Below are 18,090 nucleotides of genomic sequence, written 5' to 3'. Positions count from 1 at the left end.
GTTAATGGGTGTGGAGTGTTTGTTGACTCTGGGCCTATACTCGCTGGAGTTCAGAAGAATGAGAGGGGATCTCAATGAAACTTATTAAATATTGAAAGGCCTAGATAGAGTGAACATGGAGAGGATGTTTCCAATAGTGGGAGAGTCTAGGACTAGAGGGTGCAGACTCAGAATAGAAGTATGCACCATCTGGAGAGATGAGGGGGGAAATCTTTTTAGCCAGTGAGCAGTAATTCTGTGGATTTCATTGCCACAGGGAGCTACTGTGGACAGGCCACTGAGTGTAGTTAAAGCAGAGGGTGATAGGCACTTGATTAGTAACGGTGCCATAGGTTACGGGAAGAAGGCAGGAGAATGAGGTTGAGGGTGAAACTAAATCAGCCACAATTGAATGGTAGAACAGACTTGATGGGCCAAATGGCCTAATTCTGCTCCTATGTCTTATGCTCCCTGCCATGTGCAGCCACCACAAATTTCCTTCACATTGCCACAGAATCCAAGCACTGGTATCCTGCAATGCACTCCACCTTTGGCACGGGTGGACGGGACAGAGTTGAAGAGCCAGGGAGCATTTCAAAGATTGGTGGATGAAAGTGCAATTTTAATTCCTGGAAGATCACAAAGTCACCCTGCCAGACTCAAATCTTGATATGAACAAGATATTAGATTAGGCTAAGGTTAAGTAGGTGGAATGCTGGGCACTGCAGCTTGTGGACCGGAAGGGCCAGCTCAATGTTGTATCTCTAGATAAACAAATAAACAAACAGGAAAGAAGGCAGCAGCAGTATGTAACTCCGCCCCCGAGCCTGCTCTTCCATTCAATACCATCACGGCTGAATCTGTACCTCAGCTCTACTCTCCTGCACAAGCCACTTACAAGCAATGCTCCTCATATGAAAAGCTTGTCGTATGAGGAGCGTTTGATGGCTCTGGGCCTCTTCTTACAGGAATTCAGAAGAATGAGGGGTGACCTCACTAAAACCTATTGAATTTTGAAAGGCCTCAATGAAGTGCATATGGTGAGGATGTCTCCTATGGTAGGAGAGTCTCAGACCAGAGGAGACAGCCTCAAAATAAAGGAAAGTCCATTTAGAGTCAAGATGAGGGGGAGTTTCTTTAGCCGGAGTGTTGGTGAATCTGTGGAATTAGTTGCCATGGGCAGCTTTGGAGGCCAAGTCTTCATGTAGATTTAAGGTAGAGGTTGAAAGAGTCTTGATTAGCAAGGGTGTGAAAAGATAGAGGAGATTGGAGCTGAGAGGGAAAATGGATCAGCTGTGATGAAATGGCGGAGCAGGCTCAATGGGCCAAATGGCCTAATTCTGCTCCTACATCCTATTGCCTTACCTATCAATGGGGTGAGCTCAGTTAGGAAATTCGTGCAGCAGGGACGAACTGGGCCAAAGGGTTTGTTTCTATGCTGTGCAAACACAAGTTTCCACTAGACACAGAACCAGCCAACTATGTAACTAAACCCTACGATTTACTCATTCTCAAGGGGTGGTGCCTCAGGAAGCTGGCATCCATCAAAAGGACCCTCACCACCTGGGACCCCTATTGTGTACCTGTACTGCACTTTCTCTGTAGCTGTTAAGCTTTATTCTGAATTGTTGTTTTACCTCGTTCTACCTCAATGCACTGTGTAATGATTTGACCTGTTCGAACAGTGTGCAAAACAAGCTTTTCACTGGATCTTGGCACATGTGACAATAATAAACCAATTCCAGTACTCTTCCTGTTACTACCATCGGAGAAGAGGTACAGAATCTGAAAACACATTCAACCTTTTAGAAACTCTTTCCTTCCCTCTGCCATCAGACCTCCATGAACACTACCTCGTTGTTCTTTTATACGATTTATTTACTTTTGTACCTTGTAGTAATTTTCATGTTTTGCACCAAACTGCTGCCTCAAAACGACACATTTCATGACATATGCCAGTGACAATGAACCCGTTTCTGATGTTGTACTGGAACCAGACATGGAGAAAACATGTACTCACAATAAGCCATGAACTGAGGCCTTCCGCAGGTCGGGGTCAACCATGGAAGTTGCGTCCCAGTCATCTACGCGATACGCAAGCTAGGGCAGTACGATATGGACAGCAAACTGTTGCCTCTTCCCCCCTCTTCATGCAGCTGATGAACCCAAAGGAACAGCAGAAACCGATACACTTTGGCACCAGCAACGCCATAGGAACTGCCGGTCAGTGCTGAATTCAATGCTGCAGCAGGGACTCCAGCTCCGGGTTTTCCCCAGGGTTTACTCCCAAGCCTTCCCCATGAGTGGGCACAGCCTCAAGGCAGTGGAGGTTTGAGATCAGAGTTTTCCTCCTAGCTGAGCTGCCAGCCATGGCTGATGAGCCCCATCTCCCAAATCAACTGGTTTTAAGGCCCCAGTAAAACACCTTTGCCCCTTCTCCTGTCAGCAGAAAGAGTTCCACCAGGCTTAATACCTAAGCCACACATGAAAGCTAGGAGGGGGACTTGATTGTCAGAGGCTATTTGAGAGGCATGCCATAGGGAGCATTTGAAAGGTGGTGGGAGATTATCCCCATTACCACCTTCGGCTATGAAAACCTTAAGAAACCAAGCAACAGACACCAGCAGCAGAAAGAACTGCTGGAGGAACTCAGCAGGTCTGTGGGGGATATAGTGGATCCATGACGAAAACAGAAGGGCGACACGGTAGCATAGTGGCTAGCACAACACTTCACAGTGCAGGCGACACGGGGTCAATTCCGCTGCTGTCTGTAAGGAGTTTGTACGTTCTCTCCGTGTCTGCGTGGGTTTCCTCCGGGTGCTCCGGGTTCCTCCCACAGTCCAAAGACATATGTTGGTAGATTAATTGGTCATTGTAAATTGTCCCGTGATTAGGCTAGGATTAAATTGGAAGATTGCTGGGTGGTGTGGCTCAATGGGGCCAGAAGGGCCTACTACACGCAGTAGACCAATCAACAGACAAACAAATATATTTTCCGGATCCCATTCTGCAAGAACCTGCATGTAACAAGCCCTGGCACCATCAGTCATTAGGACAAATAACAACTGTACACAGAATGCAGACAATTCGTGAACCTGAAACACTAGCTGTTTCTCTCTCCCCAAGTACAGCCTCTCCTAAATCTTCCAGCATTTTCTATGTTTAGCTTGGATTTCCAGCATTGGCAATGTTGTTTTTCTTTAACCCACACATTTATATTGAACCTTTCCTTTGACAGAAATCTCCCTCACGTCCGAGTAGCAATGGGAAATAGAGCCAAAGGAACCACACAAACAATGTTACTACGAATAATAAACACGAGAGAATCTACAGATGTTCAGAGCAATGCACACAAAATGCTGGAGGACCTGACAAAGGATCTCTGCCTGAGAAAAACGTTGACTGTTTATTCCTCTCCCTAGATGTTGCATGACCTGCTGTGTTTTGTGTGTTACAGTGAATGGCATGTTGGCACAGGCAAGGTCGAGCATTACCTGGGCACCAAGGGTTTGCTGGGCTTGCTCCAGGCCTCCAACGTATTCAGAGTGACCCTTCTAGACTGAGAGGCCTTGCTGCCCTGAGGGGCAGACTGAGGAGACTTCTTGTCCAGGGAAGTTGGAGAAGTTTTGCAGCTGAGGGAGGTCGTGGGAGATACTTTCGCTGCTACACTGGGTGTCTTCAGCCGAGGTGTAGCTCCCGAGTCGTTCTGCTCCGTGACCCTGCTGGGCGTGCTGCACTCTGACTGTTTCGGGGTTGTGAGGATATTCCTGTTCGCTTGCCCCTTCTTTGCTTTCTTATCTGCCGTGCCTGAGGTCTGCACAGACAGCACCGGCTTCTCTTTCAGAGGCACGCCCAATTCGCCTTTCTTGAACGTGATGAAGGAGCAGTAGCCATCCGTGGACGATATGGTCAGGTAGGTCCCATCTCTCGACCTAGATAAAGGCATTTGAGAGGCACAGGTTAGCAAGCTGTCTGTCCTGAGTGGAAGAGAAGGCAACGCACACAAAAGGCGGGAGGACCGGCAGCACCTAAGGTCGATGTTTCAGGCTGAGACCCTTCACCAGGACTGCAAAGGGAGTGGGCAGAAGCCAGAATAAAAAGGTAGGGGGAGGAACCCAAGCTTGCAGGTAATAGGCGAGTCTAGGTGAGAGGGGCAAGGTACGTGGCTAGGGGCAAAAGAATGAAAGGGAATTATGAAAAGGGTGAGGGAGGGGAAGAGTAGGAGTCCAACATGATGGCATTAACATTGATTTCTCTAACTTCCAGTAAATACTCCAGTTTTCCTTCCCACCCCCCATTTGGTTTTCCCTCATTCATGTGATCCCCTCACTCCTTTTTCCTGCCCCCATGACCTCATCTCCTTCTGTTTATTCCATGGTCTACTGTCCTCTCCTATCAGATTCCTTCTTCTTCAGTCCTTTGCCTTTTCAACTAATCACCTCCCAGTTTCTCACATCATTCCCCGCCCCCAACGACTAGAATCACCTATCTTCTGCTTTCTTGTGCACCTTCCTCCTCCATTTTAATTTGGCTTCTTCCCCCTTCCTTTCCAATCCTCTTGAAGGGTCTCAGCCTGAAACGTCAACTGTTCATTCTTCAGCCTGACCTGCTGAGTTCCCGCAGTATTTTGTGTGTGCTACTCTGGATCTCGACCATCTGCTGAATCTCGTGCTCATGTCCAACATATGTTAGAATGAGAAACGCTGAGGCTGGTCAATGAAGATAAATACCTGAGCAATATAAATTCCAAGTTATCACTGGGGATATAAAAATAGCATGAATGTTTCTTACAAATGTATAAATTACAGATGCATTGTGCAAGTATCCAGACCGACTGTATCATGATCTGGGACGGCAATTCAAATCTGCAGAAAAGCAAGAAACTGCAGGGAGTAGTGAACTTACAGGCACACCTCCCCACTATCACAACCTTTGCAAGTCCGCTGAGGAGGTAAATGCGGGTGTTTGCAGGGCCGAGCCTCTGCTGAGGGACAGATCAATGACATATAGGTCTGGCAACCAAGATACAAGAGGTCCAGCTACCATCTCTGGAAAGCCAACTCATGTGCAAAGTTGCAATTACGGACCGAACTTGCCCCAGACAGTCCTTCCAGGTGAGGCGACACTTCACTGTGAGTCGGCTGGGGTGATATACTGCGTCAGGTGTTCCCGATGTGGCCTTCTATATATTGGCGAGACTGGACGCAGACTGGGAGATCGTTTTGCTGAATACCTACGTTCTGTCCACCAGAGAAAGCAGGATCTCCCAGTGGCCACACATTTTAATTCCACATCCCATTCCCATTCTGATATCTCTATCCACGGCCTCCTCTACTGTAAAGATGAAGCCACACTCGGGTTGGAGGAACAACACCTTATATTTCGTCTGGGTAGCCTCCAACCTGATGGCATGAACACTGACTTCTCTAACTTCCGCTAATGCCCCACCTCCCCCTCATACCCCATCTGTTATTTATTTTTATACACACATTCTTTCTCTCTCTCTCCTTTTTCTCCCTCTGTATATACCCCTTGCCCATCCTCTGGGTTTCCCCCCCCGCTTTTCCTTCTTCCTGGGCCTCCTGTCCCATGATCTTCCCATATCCCTTTTGCCAATCACCTGTCCAGCTCTTGGCTCCATCCCTCCCTCTGTCTTCTCCTATCATTTTGGATCTCCCCCTCCCACTTTCAAATCTCTTACTAGCTCTTCCTTCAGTTAGTCCTGACGAAGGGTCTCGGCCCGAAACGTCGACTGTACCTCTTCCTAGAGATGCTTCCTGACCTGCTGTGTTCACCAGCAACTTTGATGTGTGTTGCTTGAATTACTGAAGGATGCTCGACAACTGTGGCAGGGTTTGAATGAGATTACCTCCAACAAAGGGAAACCAAGCGACATGGGTGACAACAAGGCTTCGCTTCCGGGTGAGCTCAATGCCTTCTATGCTCACTTTGACCATCAAAGCATGGGGAAACCTTAATGAACTACCATAGCTCCCTATGACCTGTGATTTCCATTTGTGAGGCTAATGTGACAGCATCTTACAGGAGGGCAAACCCACAGAAAGCAGTTGGCCATAAGATTAGGAGATATAGGAGCAAATTAACCTTTAGGGAATCCTGCACAATGACTCCCAAGTCCATTTGCACCTCAGTTTTTTGTATTTTCTCTCCAGTTAGAAAATACCAAACTGCATGACCTTACACTTCCTCACACTGTATTCCATTTGCCATTCCTTTACCCATTCTCCTAATTTGTCCAAGTCTTTCTGTAGACTCTCTACTTCCTCAGAACTACCTGCCCCTCCACCTATCTTCACATCGTCTGCAAACTTTGCAACAAAGCCATCAGTTCCAACATCCAAGTCACTGACATATAACATTAAGGATTCTGTCCCAACACAGACCCCTGTGGAACACCACTAGTCACCAGCAGCCAGGCCGAAAAGGATCTCTTTATTCCCTCTCTTTGCTTCCTGCCAATCAGCCATTGCTTTTATCTACAAAATGCTGCAGGAACTCAGCAGACCAGGCAGCATCTATGGAAAAGAGCACAATCGACGTTTCGGGCCGAGACCCTTCAGGTTCCTCCAGCATTTTGTGTGTGTTGCTTGGATTTCCAGTATCCACAGATTTTGTTACTGCTTTATCCATGGTAGGGTCTTGCCTGCAATACCATGGGCTTATAGCTTGTTAAGCAGATTCATGTGTGGCACCCTGCCAAAGGCCTTCTGAAAATACAGGTACACAACATCAACTGATTCTCCTTTGTCTATCCTGTTTGTTATTTCTTCAAAGAATTCCAACAGATCTTTTAGGCAAGATTTTCCCTTGGGGAAACTATGCTGACTACAGCCTATTTTATCATGTGCCTCCAAGTACCCTGAGACCTCATCCTTAATAATCGACTCCAGCACCTTCCCAACCACTGAGGTCAAACTAACTGACCTATCATTTCCTTTCTTCTGCCTCTCTCCTTTCGTGAAGAGTGGAGTGGTATTTGCAATTTTCCAGTCTTCCAGGATCATTCCAGAATCTCGTAATTCTTGCAAGGTCATTGCTAATGCCTCCACAATCTCTTCAGCCACCGCTTTCAGAACTCTGGGTTGTATACCATCTGGTCCAGGTGACTTATTTACCTTCAGACCTTTGTTTCCCAAGAACCTTCCCTCTAGTTATCGTAATTTCACTCATTGCATGACCCCTGACAGCAGGAACTTCCGCCATACTGCTAGTGTCTTCCACAGTAATACTGATGCAAAATATTCAGTTCGTCCACCATTTCCTTGTCCCCCATTACTACCTCTCCAGCATCATTTTCCAGCGGTCCGATATCCACTCTCACCTCTCTGTTACAAGGAGATCACCAGCCCGTAACCCAGCACAGATGGAAAGCATGCAGGGGAGCCGGCTGGATTTGAACTCGGGACTTTTCGGCTCAAAGTCCGACGTTGATGCCACTACGCCACCAATTCATCCAGTTCCAGCTCCAACTCCTTAACATTGTTAGAAGCTGTAACTGGATGTAGTTCTCACAGCTGTCATTGAGAGGGACACTGGAGGTCTCCCTGCCTTCCCACATCCTGCAAAAGAAGTATTTTGCTATCCTGCCTGGCATCTCTACTGTCCTAGTTGAGCAGATATAAAGGAGGGAAAAAAAAACACGCTTTTCTTTCCTTTGTTTTCTGTGACTGAAGCTTCGAAGAGCTAAAGCATCAGGATCACCACTCTGACTACGTCTACTCAGACAACAGCCGCTGCGCTTGCCCCCACGTTCCTTTAATTTGCTCTTACTAATCAATCCCAAACGCCAATTGCTAGCTGGTCAAATCTCTTTTATGCTGCCGTGACGGGGTACCTGACCGAGTACTAAATACCTATAGTGATCAACTGACTGGAGTGTTCACTGAGATCTTTAAACTCTCGCTTCAGCAATCTGACATATCCATCTGCTTCAAAGAGGCTTCAATTATACAAGTGTCTAAGGGCGTGGAAACCTGCCTCAATGCATTCACATCCACTATGATGAAGTGTTTTGAGAGGTTGGTGATGAAACATATCAACTCCTCCCTTAAAAGCAACTTGGATCTGCTCAAGTTTGCCTACTGACACAACAGGTCCACAGCAGATGCCATCTTGTTGCATTCTCATTCAACCCTGGAACACCCGGACAGGAAAGATGAATACAACAGGATGCTCTTTTTTGACTACAGTTCAGCATACAGTACTATCATCCCCTCAAAACTAATCAATAAGCTTCAAGACCTAGGCCTCAATACCTCCTTATGCAACTAGATCTTCGATTTCCTCACTTGCAGACCAAGCCAGTTCAGATTGACAACAACGTCTCCTCCGCAATCAGCACAGGCACGCCACAAGGCTGTGTGTTTAGGCCCCTGCTCTACTCACTTTATACTTATGGCTGTGAGGCTAAGCACAGCTCCAAAGCCATATTTAAGGTTCCTAACACTGTCACAGGCCGAATCAAAGGTGGTGACAAATCAGCGGATAGGAGGGAGTATAAAAATCTGGCTGAGTGGTGTCACAACAAACTCTTACTCAATGTCAGCAAGACCAAACAGCTGACTTCAGGAGGAGGAAACTGGAGGTCTACGAGCCAGTCCTCACTGGGGCATCAGAGGTGGAGGAGGCCAGCAGCTTTAAATTCCTCGGTGTTTATCACTTCAGTGGATCTGTCCTGGTCCAGCACACAAGTGCAATTACGAAGAAAGCACAGCAGCACGTCTACTTCCTTAGAAGTTTGCAGATTCAACATGACATCTAAAACTTTGACAAACCTCCTAAGACTTGTGGTGGAGAGAACACTGACTGGCTGCATCATGGCCTGGTATCGAAACACCAATGCCCTTGAACAGAAAACCCTACAAACAGTAGTGGACATGGCCCAGTCCATCACTGGAAAGCCCTCTCCACAACTGAGCACATTTTTCTCGAGCACTGTTGCAGAAAAGCAGCATCCATCATCAAGGGCCCCATTCACCCGGACCATGGTCTCTTCTCACTGCTGCCATCAGGATGAAGGTAGAGCAGCCTCAAGACTCACATCACCAGGTTCAGGAACAGTAACTACCCCTCAACCAGGGGGTATAAATTCATTCACCTCATCACTGAACACTTCCCACAACCCACAGACTCACTTTCAAGAACTCTTCATCTCATGTTCTCTTGAATCTACAGGATTGACTGCCTTAAGAAGGCAACATCTATCATTAAAGATCCCCACCATCCAGGCCATGCCATCTCCTTGCACTACCATCGGGCAAGAGGTGCAGAGGCCTCAGGTCCCTCACCAGCAGGTTCAAGAACAGCCACTTCCTTTTCAGCCATTCTGCTCTTGAACTGACCAGCACAACCTCAACCACCACAGTTTATAATTATAGTAAGACCACTTTGACCACTTTGCACTAACATGGATTTTGATATTTTTCTGTTTTAACTTTGTTCCTCGTAAAAGCTGGGCATAGTGAATGTTTATGCTTTGTGAATGCTGCTTGTATGATTATATGTGCCTCTGATCTAAGTTCTTTCATTGCACCTGTGCGTAACTGTACTTGTGCGTATGACAAAAAACTCGGCAGTGAATTTACCTGTATTCTAAATCGTGGCTGTGATACTGCCTGAGTGACTTGCTTTCTGAAGAAAATGTTAATTTTTTTTGTGTTTCACAGAATTAGGTAAAACAAAGAGCACAAGAATGTAGAATCCACAACAAAAGTTCAGCACCACACACATCAGGAGATACCAAAGCAGCTGTGCAGTTTTCATTATCTAACCACTTCCTCTTTTCTTTTCTCACACCCAGCAGAACTTAAAGATAAATTACATTTACCAAGATCAAGCAATATTTACAGATACAACAAAGATGCATGACGAGGGCACAGAAGTTGAAGGTTACAAAAACAAAACCCAAGACAGGCCTCCGATATTCTTCATCGTGAACTGCTCGAACACAGGAGATTCTGCAGCTGCTAGAAATCCAGAGCAATGCACACAAAATGCTGGAGGAACTCAGCAGGTCAGGCTTGGAGACAAATTAGCAGTCAGGGTTTCAATCCAAGGCTCTTAATTAGGACTCACAAAGGGTCTTGGCCCATAACGCTGACTGTTTATTTGCCTCCATAGATGCTGCATGAAATATGTGACAGGGCTTTACAACCAAATACAACAACTCGCCTTCAAATTTCCTTGAAATGCATGATAGACGTCTGCAAGGGTTAACTAGAACCAGACAAGTGCCTAATAATTACATGGGGAAGATGCTCAGAGTTCACCCTCACTAATCAAAAACCTAGCAATCTCTGCTTTAATGATACAGCCTTATGGGGCAATGAATACCACAGACTCACCACCCTCTGGCTGAAGAAAGTCCTCCTCACCTCTGTTCTAAAGGTGAGGCTATATTCTGAGGCTATGGTTCTAGTCCCAGACTCCCCCACTATAGGAATCATCCTCTCTACATCCACTCTATCTATGCCTTTCAATATTTGATAAGTTTTATTGAACCCCTGCCTCATTCTTCTACAAAATGCTCAAGGAGCTCAGCAAGTCAGGCAACATCCATGGAGGGAAACAAACAGCTGACATTTCAGGCCGAGACTCATCATTAGGATTCACTGAGGTTAAGACCATAAGACAAAGGAGCAGAAGTTGGCCATTCTGCCCATCGAGTCTGCTCCGCCATTTTATCATGAGCTGATCCATTCTCCCATTTAGTCCCACTCCCCTGCCTTCTCACCATAACCCTTTGATGCCCTGGCTACTCAGATACCTATCAATCTCTGCCTTAAATACACCAAATGACTTGGCCTCCACTGCTGCCTGTGGCAACAAATTCCATAGATTCACCACCCTCTGACTAAAAAAATTCCTTTGCATTTCTGTTCTGAATGGGCGCCCTTCAATCCTGAAGTCATGCCCTCTCGTACTAGACTCCCCCATCATGGGAAAAACTTCGCAACATCCACTCTGTCCATGCTATCAAAGGAGTCAAATAATTCAAAGTGCATTTATTAACAAAGTATGTATAAATTATACAACCTTAAGCCTTGTTTGCTTACAGGCTGCCACAAAGCAAGAAACCCGAAAGAAGCCAATTAAAAAAAGACCGACACAAAGAAAGAGAAAAAACACAAATCACACACACAATAAAAGCAAGCAGCAGCATTCCAAACCAAATTGAGTCCATAGACCCGGATGCCCGGAGCAGCCAGTGTAGGCCTGAAAGCCTCGATCTCAGTTAATCATACAGCAGGGCAAATCACTACAAAGCTCGCAGACATGAAACACGTGGCAGCAGGAACAGATTCACAACCTCAATGCCTGGTATTTGTCACTACCTAAGAATACTGCGATGACAGGATGGAAAGTTTGCTTTCACAAAGGGATTAAATAGTGTAATAATCCCTACTAAAGATAATTGGACCTTGTGATCTTATGGTGTGCATCAGGCCAAGACAGAAAAGCCATATGAAAGACAGTGAACTCACAAGTGTGGTAATCCTGTAACAAGGGTTTCCTTACCATGCTATATCACTCAGGGTGTGATAATGGATGTTTGAAATATAGCCAAACGGTACTGACTGCTGTGTGTCATACAACAGTACAGAATCCTCAGAAACAACAGCAAACACCAGTCGATACGGCAGATTAAACATGTTCATTTTCTTGGTCGACTCATCTGAACAGGAAAAAATATTTAGGTTGGCATTTTGTTGAGGAAACAGAACATGAATTATTCCAGTGAATAAACAGAAAGGAGAAAAAGACTTATTTGCATAAATAAAAATACACTGGCCATCTCAGAGAATACTAACAATGCACCAAAGCAAAAATAAGCAAACCCTGATAGAAACTCCAAACAGATCAGGCATGAGAAATCCAGCTAACTTGTCACATCAAAGACCCAGCTCTGATGAAAGGCGTAATAAAGAAATGTTAGTTCTTGACTTCACTGCCTGGCTGTTTGCATGTTTTGCAAGGGCAGCAGCATTGGTCTCCATAAAAGATGTGGTTGGTTTGGATGAGCCCTGACATTTATCTAATATCTGGAATGGCCAGATTGGTGTAAGAAAATATTGTGCAGGGTGTGGAGTTTTGTGTGCAGTTTTGGTCACCTGCTTACAGGAAAAATATAAATAAGGTTGAAAGAGTACGGAGAAAATTTACAAGGATGTTGCCAAGTCTGGAGGACCTGAGTTATATGGAAAAATTGAATAGGTTAGGGCTTTATTCCTTGGAACGTAGAAGACTGAGAGAAGATTTGACAAAGGTATAAAACAATTATAAGGAGTACAGATAGGATAAATAGTTCAATAGTTCCATTTAATGTCAGAGAAATGTACACAATATATATCCTGAAATGCTTTTTCCTCACAGACATCCACAAAAACTGAAGAGTCCCTCAAAGAATGACAGTTCAAATGTTAGAACCCCAAAGTCCCCCCTACGCACCACCCCCCATGCAGAGGCAGCAGCAAACAAGCTTTTTCCACTGAAGTTGGGTGGGACCACATCTAGAGGTCATGGCTTAAGGGTGAGGGGTGAAATGTTTAAGGGGAACATGAGGGGAAAATTCTTCACTCAGAGCGTCGTGATAGCATGGAATGAGCTACCACCACAAGTGGAGCTTGCAAGCTCAATTTTAATGTTTAAGAGAAGCTTCGATCGGTATGTTCATGGTAGGGATATGGAGGGTAATGGTCCTGGTGAAGGTCGATGGAAGTAGGCAGTTTAAAAGGCTCAGCAGGGACTAGTGTTAGAAATGGAGGAGATGGTTCCTCTTGTATTCTTTTTATGCTGTATATAAATGATTTAGGTGCTGAAATAGATGGCTTTGTTACCAAGTTTGTAAATGATACGAAGATTGGTGGAGGGGCAGGTAGTGTTGAGAAAACAGGTAGGATGCAGAAGGACTTAAAACAGATTAGGAGAATGGGCAATAAAGTGGCAAATGAAATACTAAGTTGGAAAATGCAGGGTCATGCACTGTGGTAGTAGAAATAAATGTACGAACTATTTTCTAAACGGGGAGAAAACCCAAAAATCTGAGATGCAAAGGGACTTGGAAGTCCTTGTGCAGAACACCCTAAAGATTAACTTGCAGGTTGAGTCAGTGGTGAGGAAGGCATGCACTTCAAAAGGTCTAGAATACAAGAGCAAGAATGTGATGCTGAGGTTTTAAAAGGCACTGGTGAGGCCTCTCCTTGAGTATTGTGTACAGTTTTGGGCTCCTCATCTTAGAAAAGATGTGCTGGCATTGGAGAGGGTCCAGAGGAGGTTCACAAGGATGATTCCAGGAATGAAAGGATTATCATACGAGGAACATTTGATACCTTTGGGTTTGTATTTGCTGGAATTTAGAAGGATGAGGGGGACTCTCATTGAAACCCTTTGAATGTTGAAAGGCCTAGACAGAGTACGTGTGTAAAGGATGTTTCCCACAGTGGGAGAGTCTAGGACAAGAGGGCACAGCCTCAGGATAGAGGGACATCCATTCAAAACAAAGATGTGAAAATTTCATAGCCAGAGGGTGGTGAATTTGTGGAATTTGTTGCCACATGCAGCTGTGGAGGCCAGATCGTTTGGTGTATTTAAGGCTGAGATTGATAGGTTCTTGATTGGACATGGCATCATAGGTTATGGGGAGAAGGCTGGAAAATGGGGTTCAGGAGGAGAAAAAAAAAGGATCAGCCATGATTGAATGGTGGAGCAGACTTGATGGGCCAAATGGCCTAATTCTGCTCCTATGTCTTATAGGACAATCCAAGACAAGGGTACCAGTGTCTGAATTAAGGTGGTCAGCCTCTTAATACAGAGATGGGATAAAAATTCCTTTCTCAGAAGCCAATGAGATTTTGGAAATCTTCCTCAAAGGGTGTTGAAAGTAGAACTTTCTAACATTTAAAGGCAGAGGCAGAAATATTCTTGATAAGCAAAATTATTGTGGTCGAAGATGAATGAACGAAATAGAAATGCATTGCAGTTATAATCATTATTGTATAAATACAATTACCCAAAGTGAGACCTTGTCTGTTAATACTCAGTGCTTGAGCAAACTCACCTCCAGATTTAGCCTGCTTTAGCTCGAAGAATATCGGGCAGCATCGAACAGCCAGAGTAGCCTTAGCTGGGCAAGGCAAGTGAGCAATAGGCCTTTGAATAAGACAGAAGCAGTTACAAAGTGGTCTGACAAAGTTTCAGGCCAACGTTCGACACTAAGAATTGAGAAAGCTCCTACCGTTTCAGATTTTTCCTGGAAAAGACAAAGGTTGTGTTGGTAACATTTTCTCCTGCTTCAACGCAGCCAGCTGAAAGAGAAAGTATAAAACTGTTTAGCAGGATCTAACAAAGGTAATCAAAACAAAATGCAAACTCAGAACAGAAAACGCTGGAAAATTCTGGAAGGAAGATTACCTTTTCATACACATTTATTCATTTGAATCATGGGCATTATCCCTTCTTCTCTGTGTATTTTATAGATAAAGATGAGCTTGATTTGTCACATCGACACCGAAACATACAGCGAGAAGCATCTCTTGCGTCAAAGCAAATCAGCGGAGATTGTGCCGGGGGGCAGTCTGCAAGCGTGTCATGCTTCTGACACCAACACAGTGTATCCACAACCCACCAACTCTAACCTGTACATCTTTGGAATGTGCAAGGAAACCACAGCACCCAGAGGAGACAGACACAGTTACGGGGAGAACGTACAAACTCCCTACAGAACTGACCCCCCAATCTTACAGTTGCTGTGGTAATAGAGTTACGCTAACCGCTATGTCCCATCTGGTATTTATCACAGTCTCTTTCTCATTTTGCAGTTAGCTGAATTCTAAGTGTGAGTAAAAAGGTAAAACTGTGCCCCAATTTCATCTGCTCCAAAGCCATTTGATCGAATGGAAAAATTATTTGAAATAACCAAGTGGATTAGAGATAAAGCGCAAAACAACAAGCGATAATGCCCAGCAACCCTAGCCTGATCATAGGACAATTTACAATGACTAACTAACCTACTAAATGGCACATCTTTGGACTGTGGGAGGAAAGCGGAACACTAGAGGAAACCGACTCGCTCACCGGCAGGACATACAAAATTCTTAGACAAACTCCAAAGCCCCGAACTCTAATAGTGTTGTACTAACTGCTACACCACCGTGTAGTCGCATTTCATACGCTTCCTATTAACTTCCATCTTCACCATTTTACCCAATTGTATCTTTTTTTAATTTCTTGGTTGATTCATCTTTCAACTACATCCTAACTTCTGTGAATTTGACCAGAGTACGTCCTTAATCTTCCTGTGAATTAAGAGCTGTGGAAAATACAAGAGACCATAAGACACAGGAGCAGAATTAGGCCATTTGACCCTTCGAGTCTGCTCCACCATTCCATCAATGGTTGATTTATTATCCCTCTCAAACCCAGTCTCCTGCTTTCTCCCCATAACTTTTGATACCCTTATTAAAGAAAACAGTACAAATCCTCGAGCACTCCAATTAGTGGCTTCACATGACTCTCTTCGGGGGTCTATGCAGGTACTACACCTCGCCCAAGGGTGACCTGTAGGCTAGCAGAGGGAAGGAGCGCCAGAGTTAAAAAGATACGTGGACTAAGATGTTAACTGTCCTGTGCTATCACCAGTAGGATCATCAGTTGATCTGCCACCTGTCTTCAGGAGTTTTGGCCCGCTTACGATCAAGACTCCCTCGAGGTGGTGGGCCAGCAGTGCTAACTATCTGCCCCTCTGGACATACTTGGTCCATATACCTCCTTTGGTAGAGATGCACCTCCACCCCGCACACTCAAATTAACACAATGACTGCACCGTCACATAATAAAAAGCTTCTGTTTACAGGCCATCCAGACAGATCATGCCAGACTTAATCACATCAAGGCAGTAAAAAGATAAACAGAATACAGTGCAGAAGACAGAGAGAAAGAGAAATGCAGGTAAACAGCAAAGGGCAAGGGGACTGAGGTAGACTCAGAGATTGACAGTTCATCATTAGCAGGTGAAAGGCCCGTTCAAGGGCCTGATAACAGAAGCTGTCCTTGAGTCTGGTGGAACGTGCTTTCATAGTTTTACCTGACAGGGGATGGAGAACAGAGAGTGACAGGGATCTCTGGGAGAATGGCGGGCTCACTGACATTCGGGCGACGGAACTGCGTCCTGTGCAGGGGGGCGGGGGGGTGCGGGGCGGCAGATGACAAGCAGACCACCTGGAAGGCCCAAAAAGCCCCTCCCTGCCCAAGCTGGACTGTCTGGAACGGACAAGGCAAAAATGGGGCCCAGCTACAGTACTCGAGATCTGCCACTGCGACAAGAGGGAGATCACACAACTTCCTTTATCTGCTCAGCGCCCAAGGGCAGCCTGGGCACAGATCCAGATTTGGAACACTGGAACACAGAAACAGGCCCTTTGGCCCACCTAGTCTGTTCCAAAGTATCGTTTTGCCTTTTTGCATCAACCTGCACCTGAACCATAGCCCTCCACACCTCTCCCATCCATGTACCTATCCAAACTTCTCTTAGATGTTGAAATCCACCACTTCCTCTGGCAGCTCATTCCACACTCTCCCCACCCTCTGAGTGAAGAAATTCCCCCTCATGTTCCCCTTTCACCCTTAACCCATGACCTCTATTTGGCTGGTGCAGCCTCTCAACACACTGTGTTAGTGAACAAAATGATCTATACTTTAGCGGATGTACACAAAATCATGAACAATTCTCTCTAAATCTTCAATCACTATTTATTTCAAATCTAGTATCACAATAATGATCTTAAGCGTAGGTTGAAAGGTCGGCACAGTATCATGGGTCGAAGGGGCTAAAACTGTGCAGTGCTGTTCTATATTCTGTGCAAAGCGTTGCTGGTACCTTTAGAACCCATGCCCATTATATACCATGCACATTTATAAAGATATATTTAAAGTGCGGTTTCAAATTACAAGGCTTACTTTGTTGCATGTGACATTCTCGTCTGTCCTTAGCTACAGGCCAAGGGGAAAGTGCTGCCACCTGCTGACGGCTCAGGGCGCTGGAAGTTGCGCAGCCGGTCACATGGCAGCTGTGATGCAAGGAACTTGTCACGTGACCAGCAGCAGCGTGGAGCAGAGTCTGGGCAGGGAAGGCAGGCCAAGGGGGGGGGTGGTGGCAGCTTCCGGAAAGCCCGGATCAGGCATCTTCCTTCCCAGAGTCTGCACCTACGCCTTAAGCGACGTTCACTGACGTGTGTGTACGCTTTGCAGGCACCAGCCAAAGCAACTACTGGAAGATTAAAGATGAATTTTATTTGCCACATGTATATCGAAACATACAGCGAAATGCATCATTTCTGTTCAAGGCTGTGCTGGGGACAGCTCGCAAGCGTGGCCATGCTTCCGGCACCAATGTGGCACCCCAGAACTTACTTTTTTTTGGTACTTTACTTAGAGATACAGCACAGTACCAGGTCCTTCAAGGCCAACGACACTGTGCCGCCCAATTACACCCATGTGACCAATTAACTACTGACTCAGCATCTTTTGAAACTGGGAGGAAACCAGAGCATCCAAAGGAAACCCACGCGGTCACACAAACTCCTTACAGACAGCAGTAGGAATCGAACCTGCTTCACTGGCGCTGTCATAGCAGTACGCTGATCTTGACCCACATAGGTCTTTGGAATTTAAGAGACATTTGGATAGGTACGGGACTGTGAGAAAAATTAAAGGATACGTGCATTATACTGCCACAGGGAACTAGTTTAGATAGCCGTTTAATTACTAATTGGCTTTGCACAATATTGTGGACCAAAGGGCCTGTTCCTGTGCTGTACTGTGTGTACATTCTTGCTGTGACCATGTGGGTTTCCTCCGAGTGCTCCGGTTTCCTCCCACAGTCCAAAGGCGCATGGTTAGGCTTAGTAGGCTGTAGTGACATGCAAAAGTTTGGGCACCCCTGGACCACTGGTCAAAATTTGTTACTGTAAGTAGTTAATTGAGTAGAAGATGAACTGATCTCCAAAAGTCATAAAGTTAAAGATGAAACATTCCTTTCAACATTTAGAACAAGATTAGTGTATTATTTTTGTTTTGTACAATTTTAGAGTGAAA

General features: G+C 45.4%; 1 protein-coding gene across 1 annotated transcript in view; it reads right to left on the bottom strand.

Annotated features, from left to right (window-relative positions):
• Window positions 1–18,090, bottom strand: part of chaf1b (chromatin assembly factor 1, subunit B) — a 60,592-nt gene that overhangs the window by 10,718 nt on the left and 31,784 nt on the right. The window contains exons 9-12 of the mRNA XM_063049790.1: window positions 14,234–14,303; window positions 14,057–14,148; window positions 11,518–11,674; window positions 3,474–3,911 (exon numbers count right to left, since the gene is read on the bottom strand). Coding sequence (XP_062905860.1) covers window positions 3,474–3,911; window positions 11,518–11,674; window positions 14,057–14,148; window positions 14,234–14,303 — 757 coding nt within the window. The remainder of the gene's footprint in view (window positions 1–3,473; window positions 3,912–11,517; window positions 11,675–14,056; window positions 14,149–14,233; window positions 14,304–18,090) is intronic.

The sequence above is a fragment of the Mobula hypostoma genome, chromosome 6 (assembly GCF_963921235.1).
Source record: "Mobula hypostoma chromosome 6, sMobHyp1.1, whole genome shotgun sequence".
Classification (NCBI taxonomy): Eukaryota; Metazoa; Chordata; class Chondrichthyes; order Myliobatiformes; family Myliobatidae; genus Mobula; species Mobula hypostoma.
Note: the sequence above shows the minus strand (reverse complement) of the source record. Positions and strands in the feature narration are given on the sequence as shown.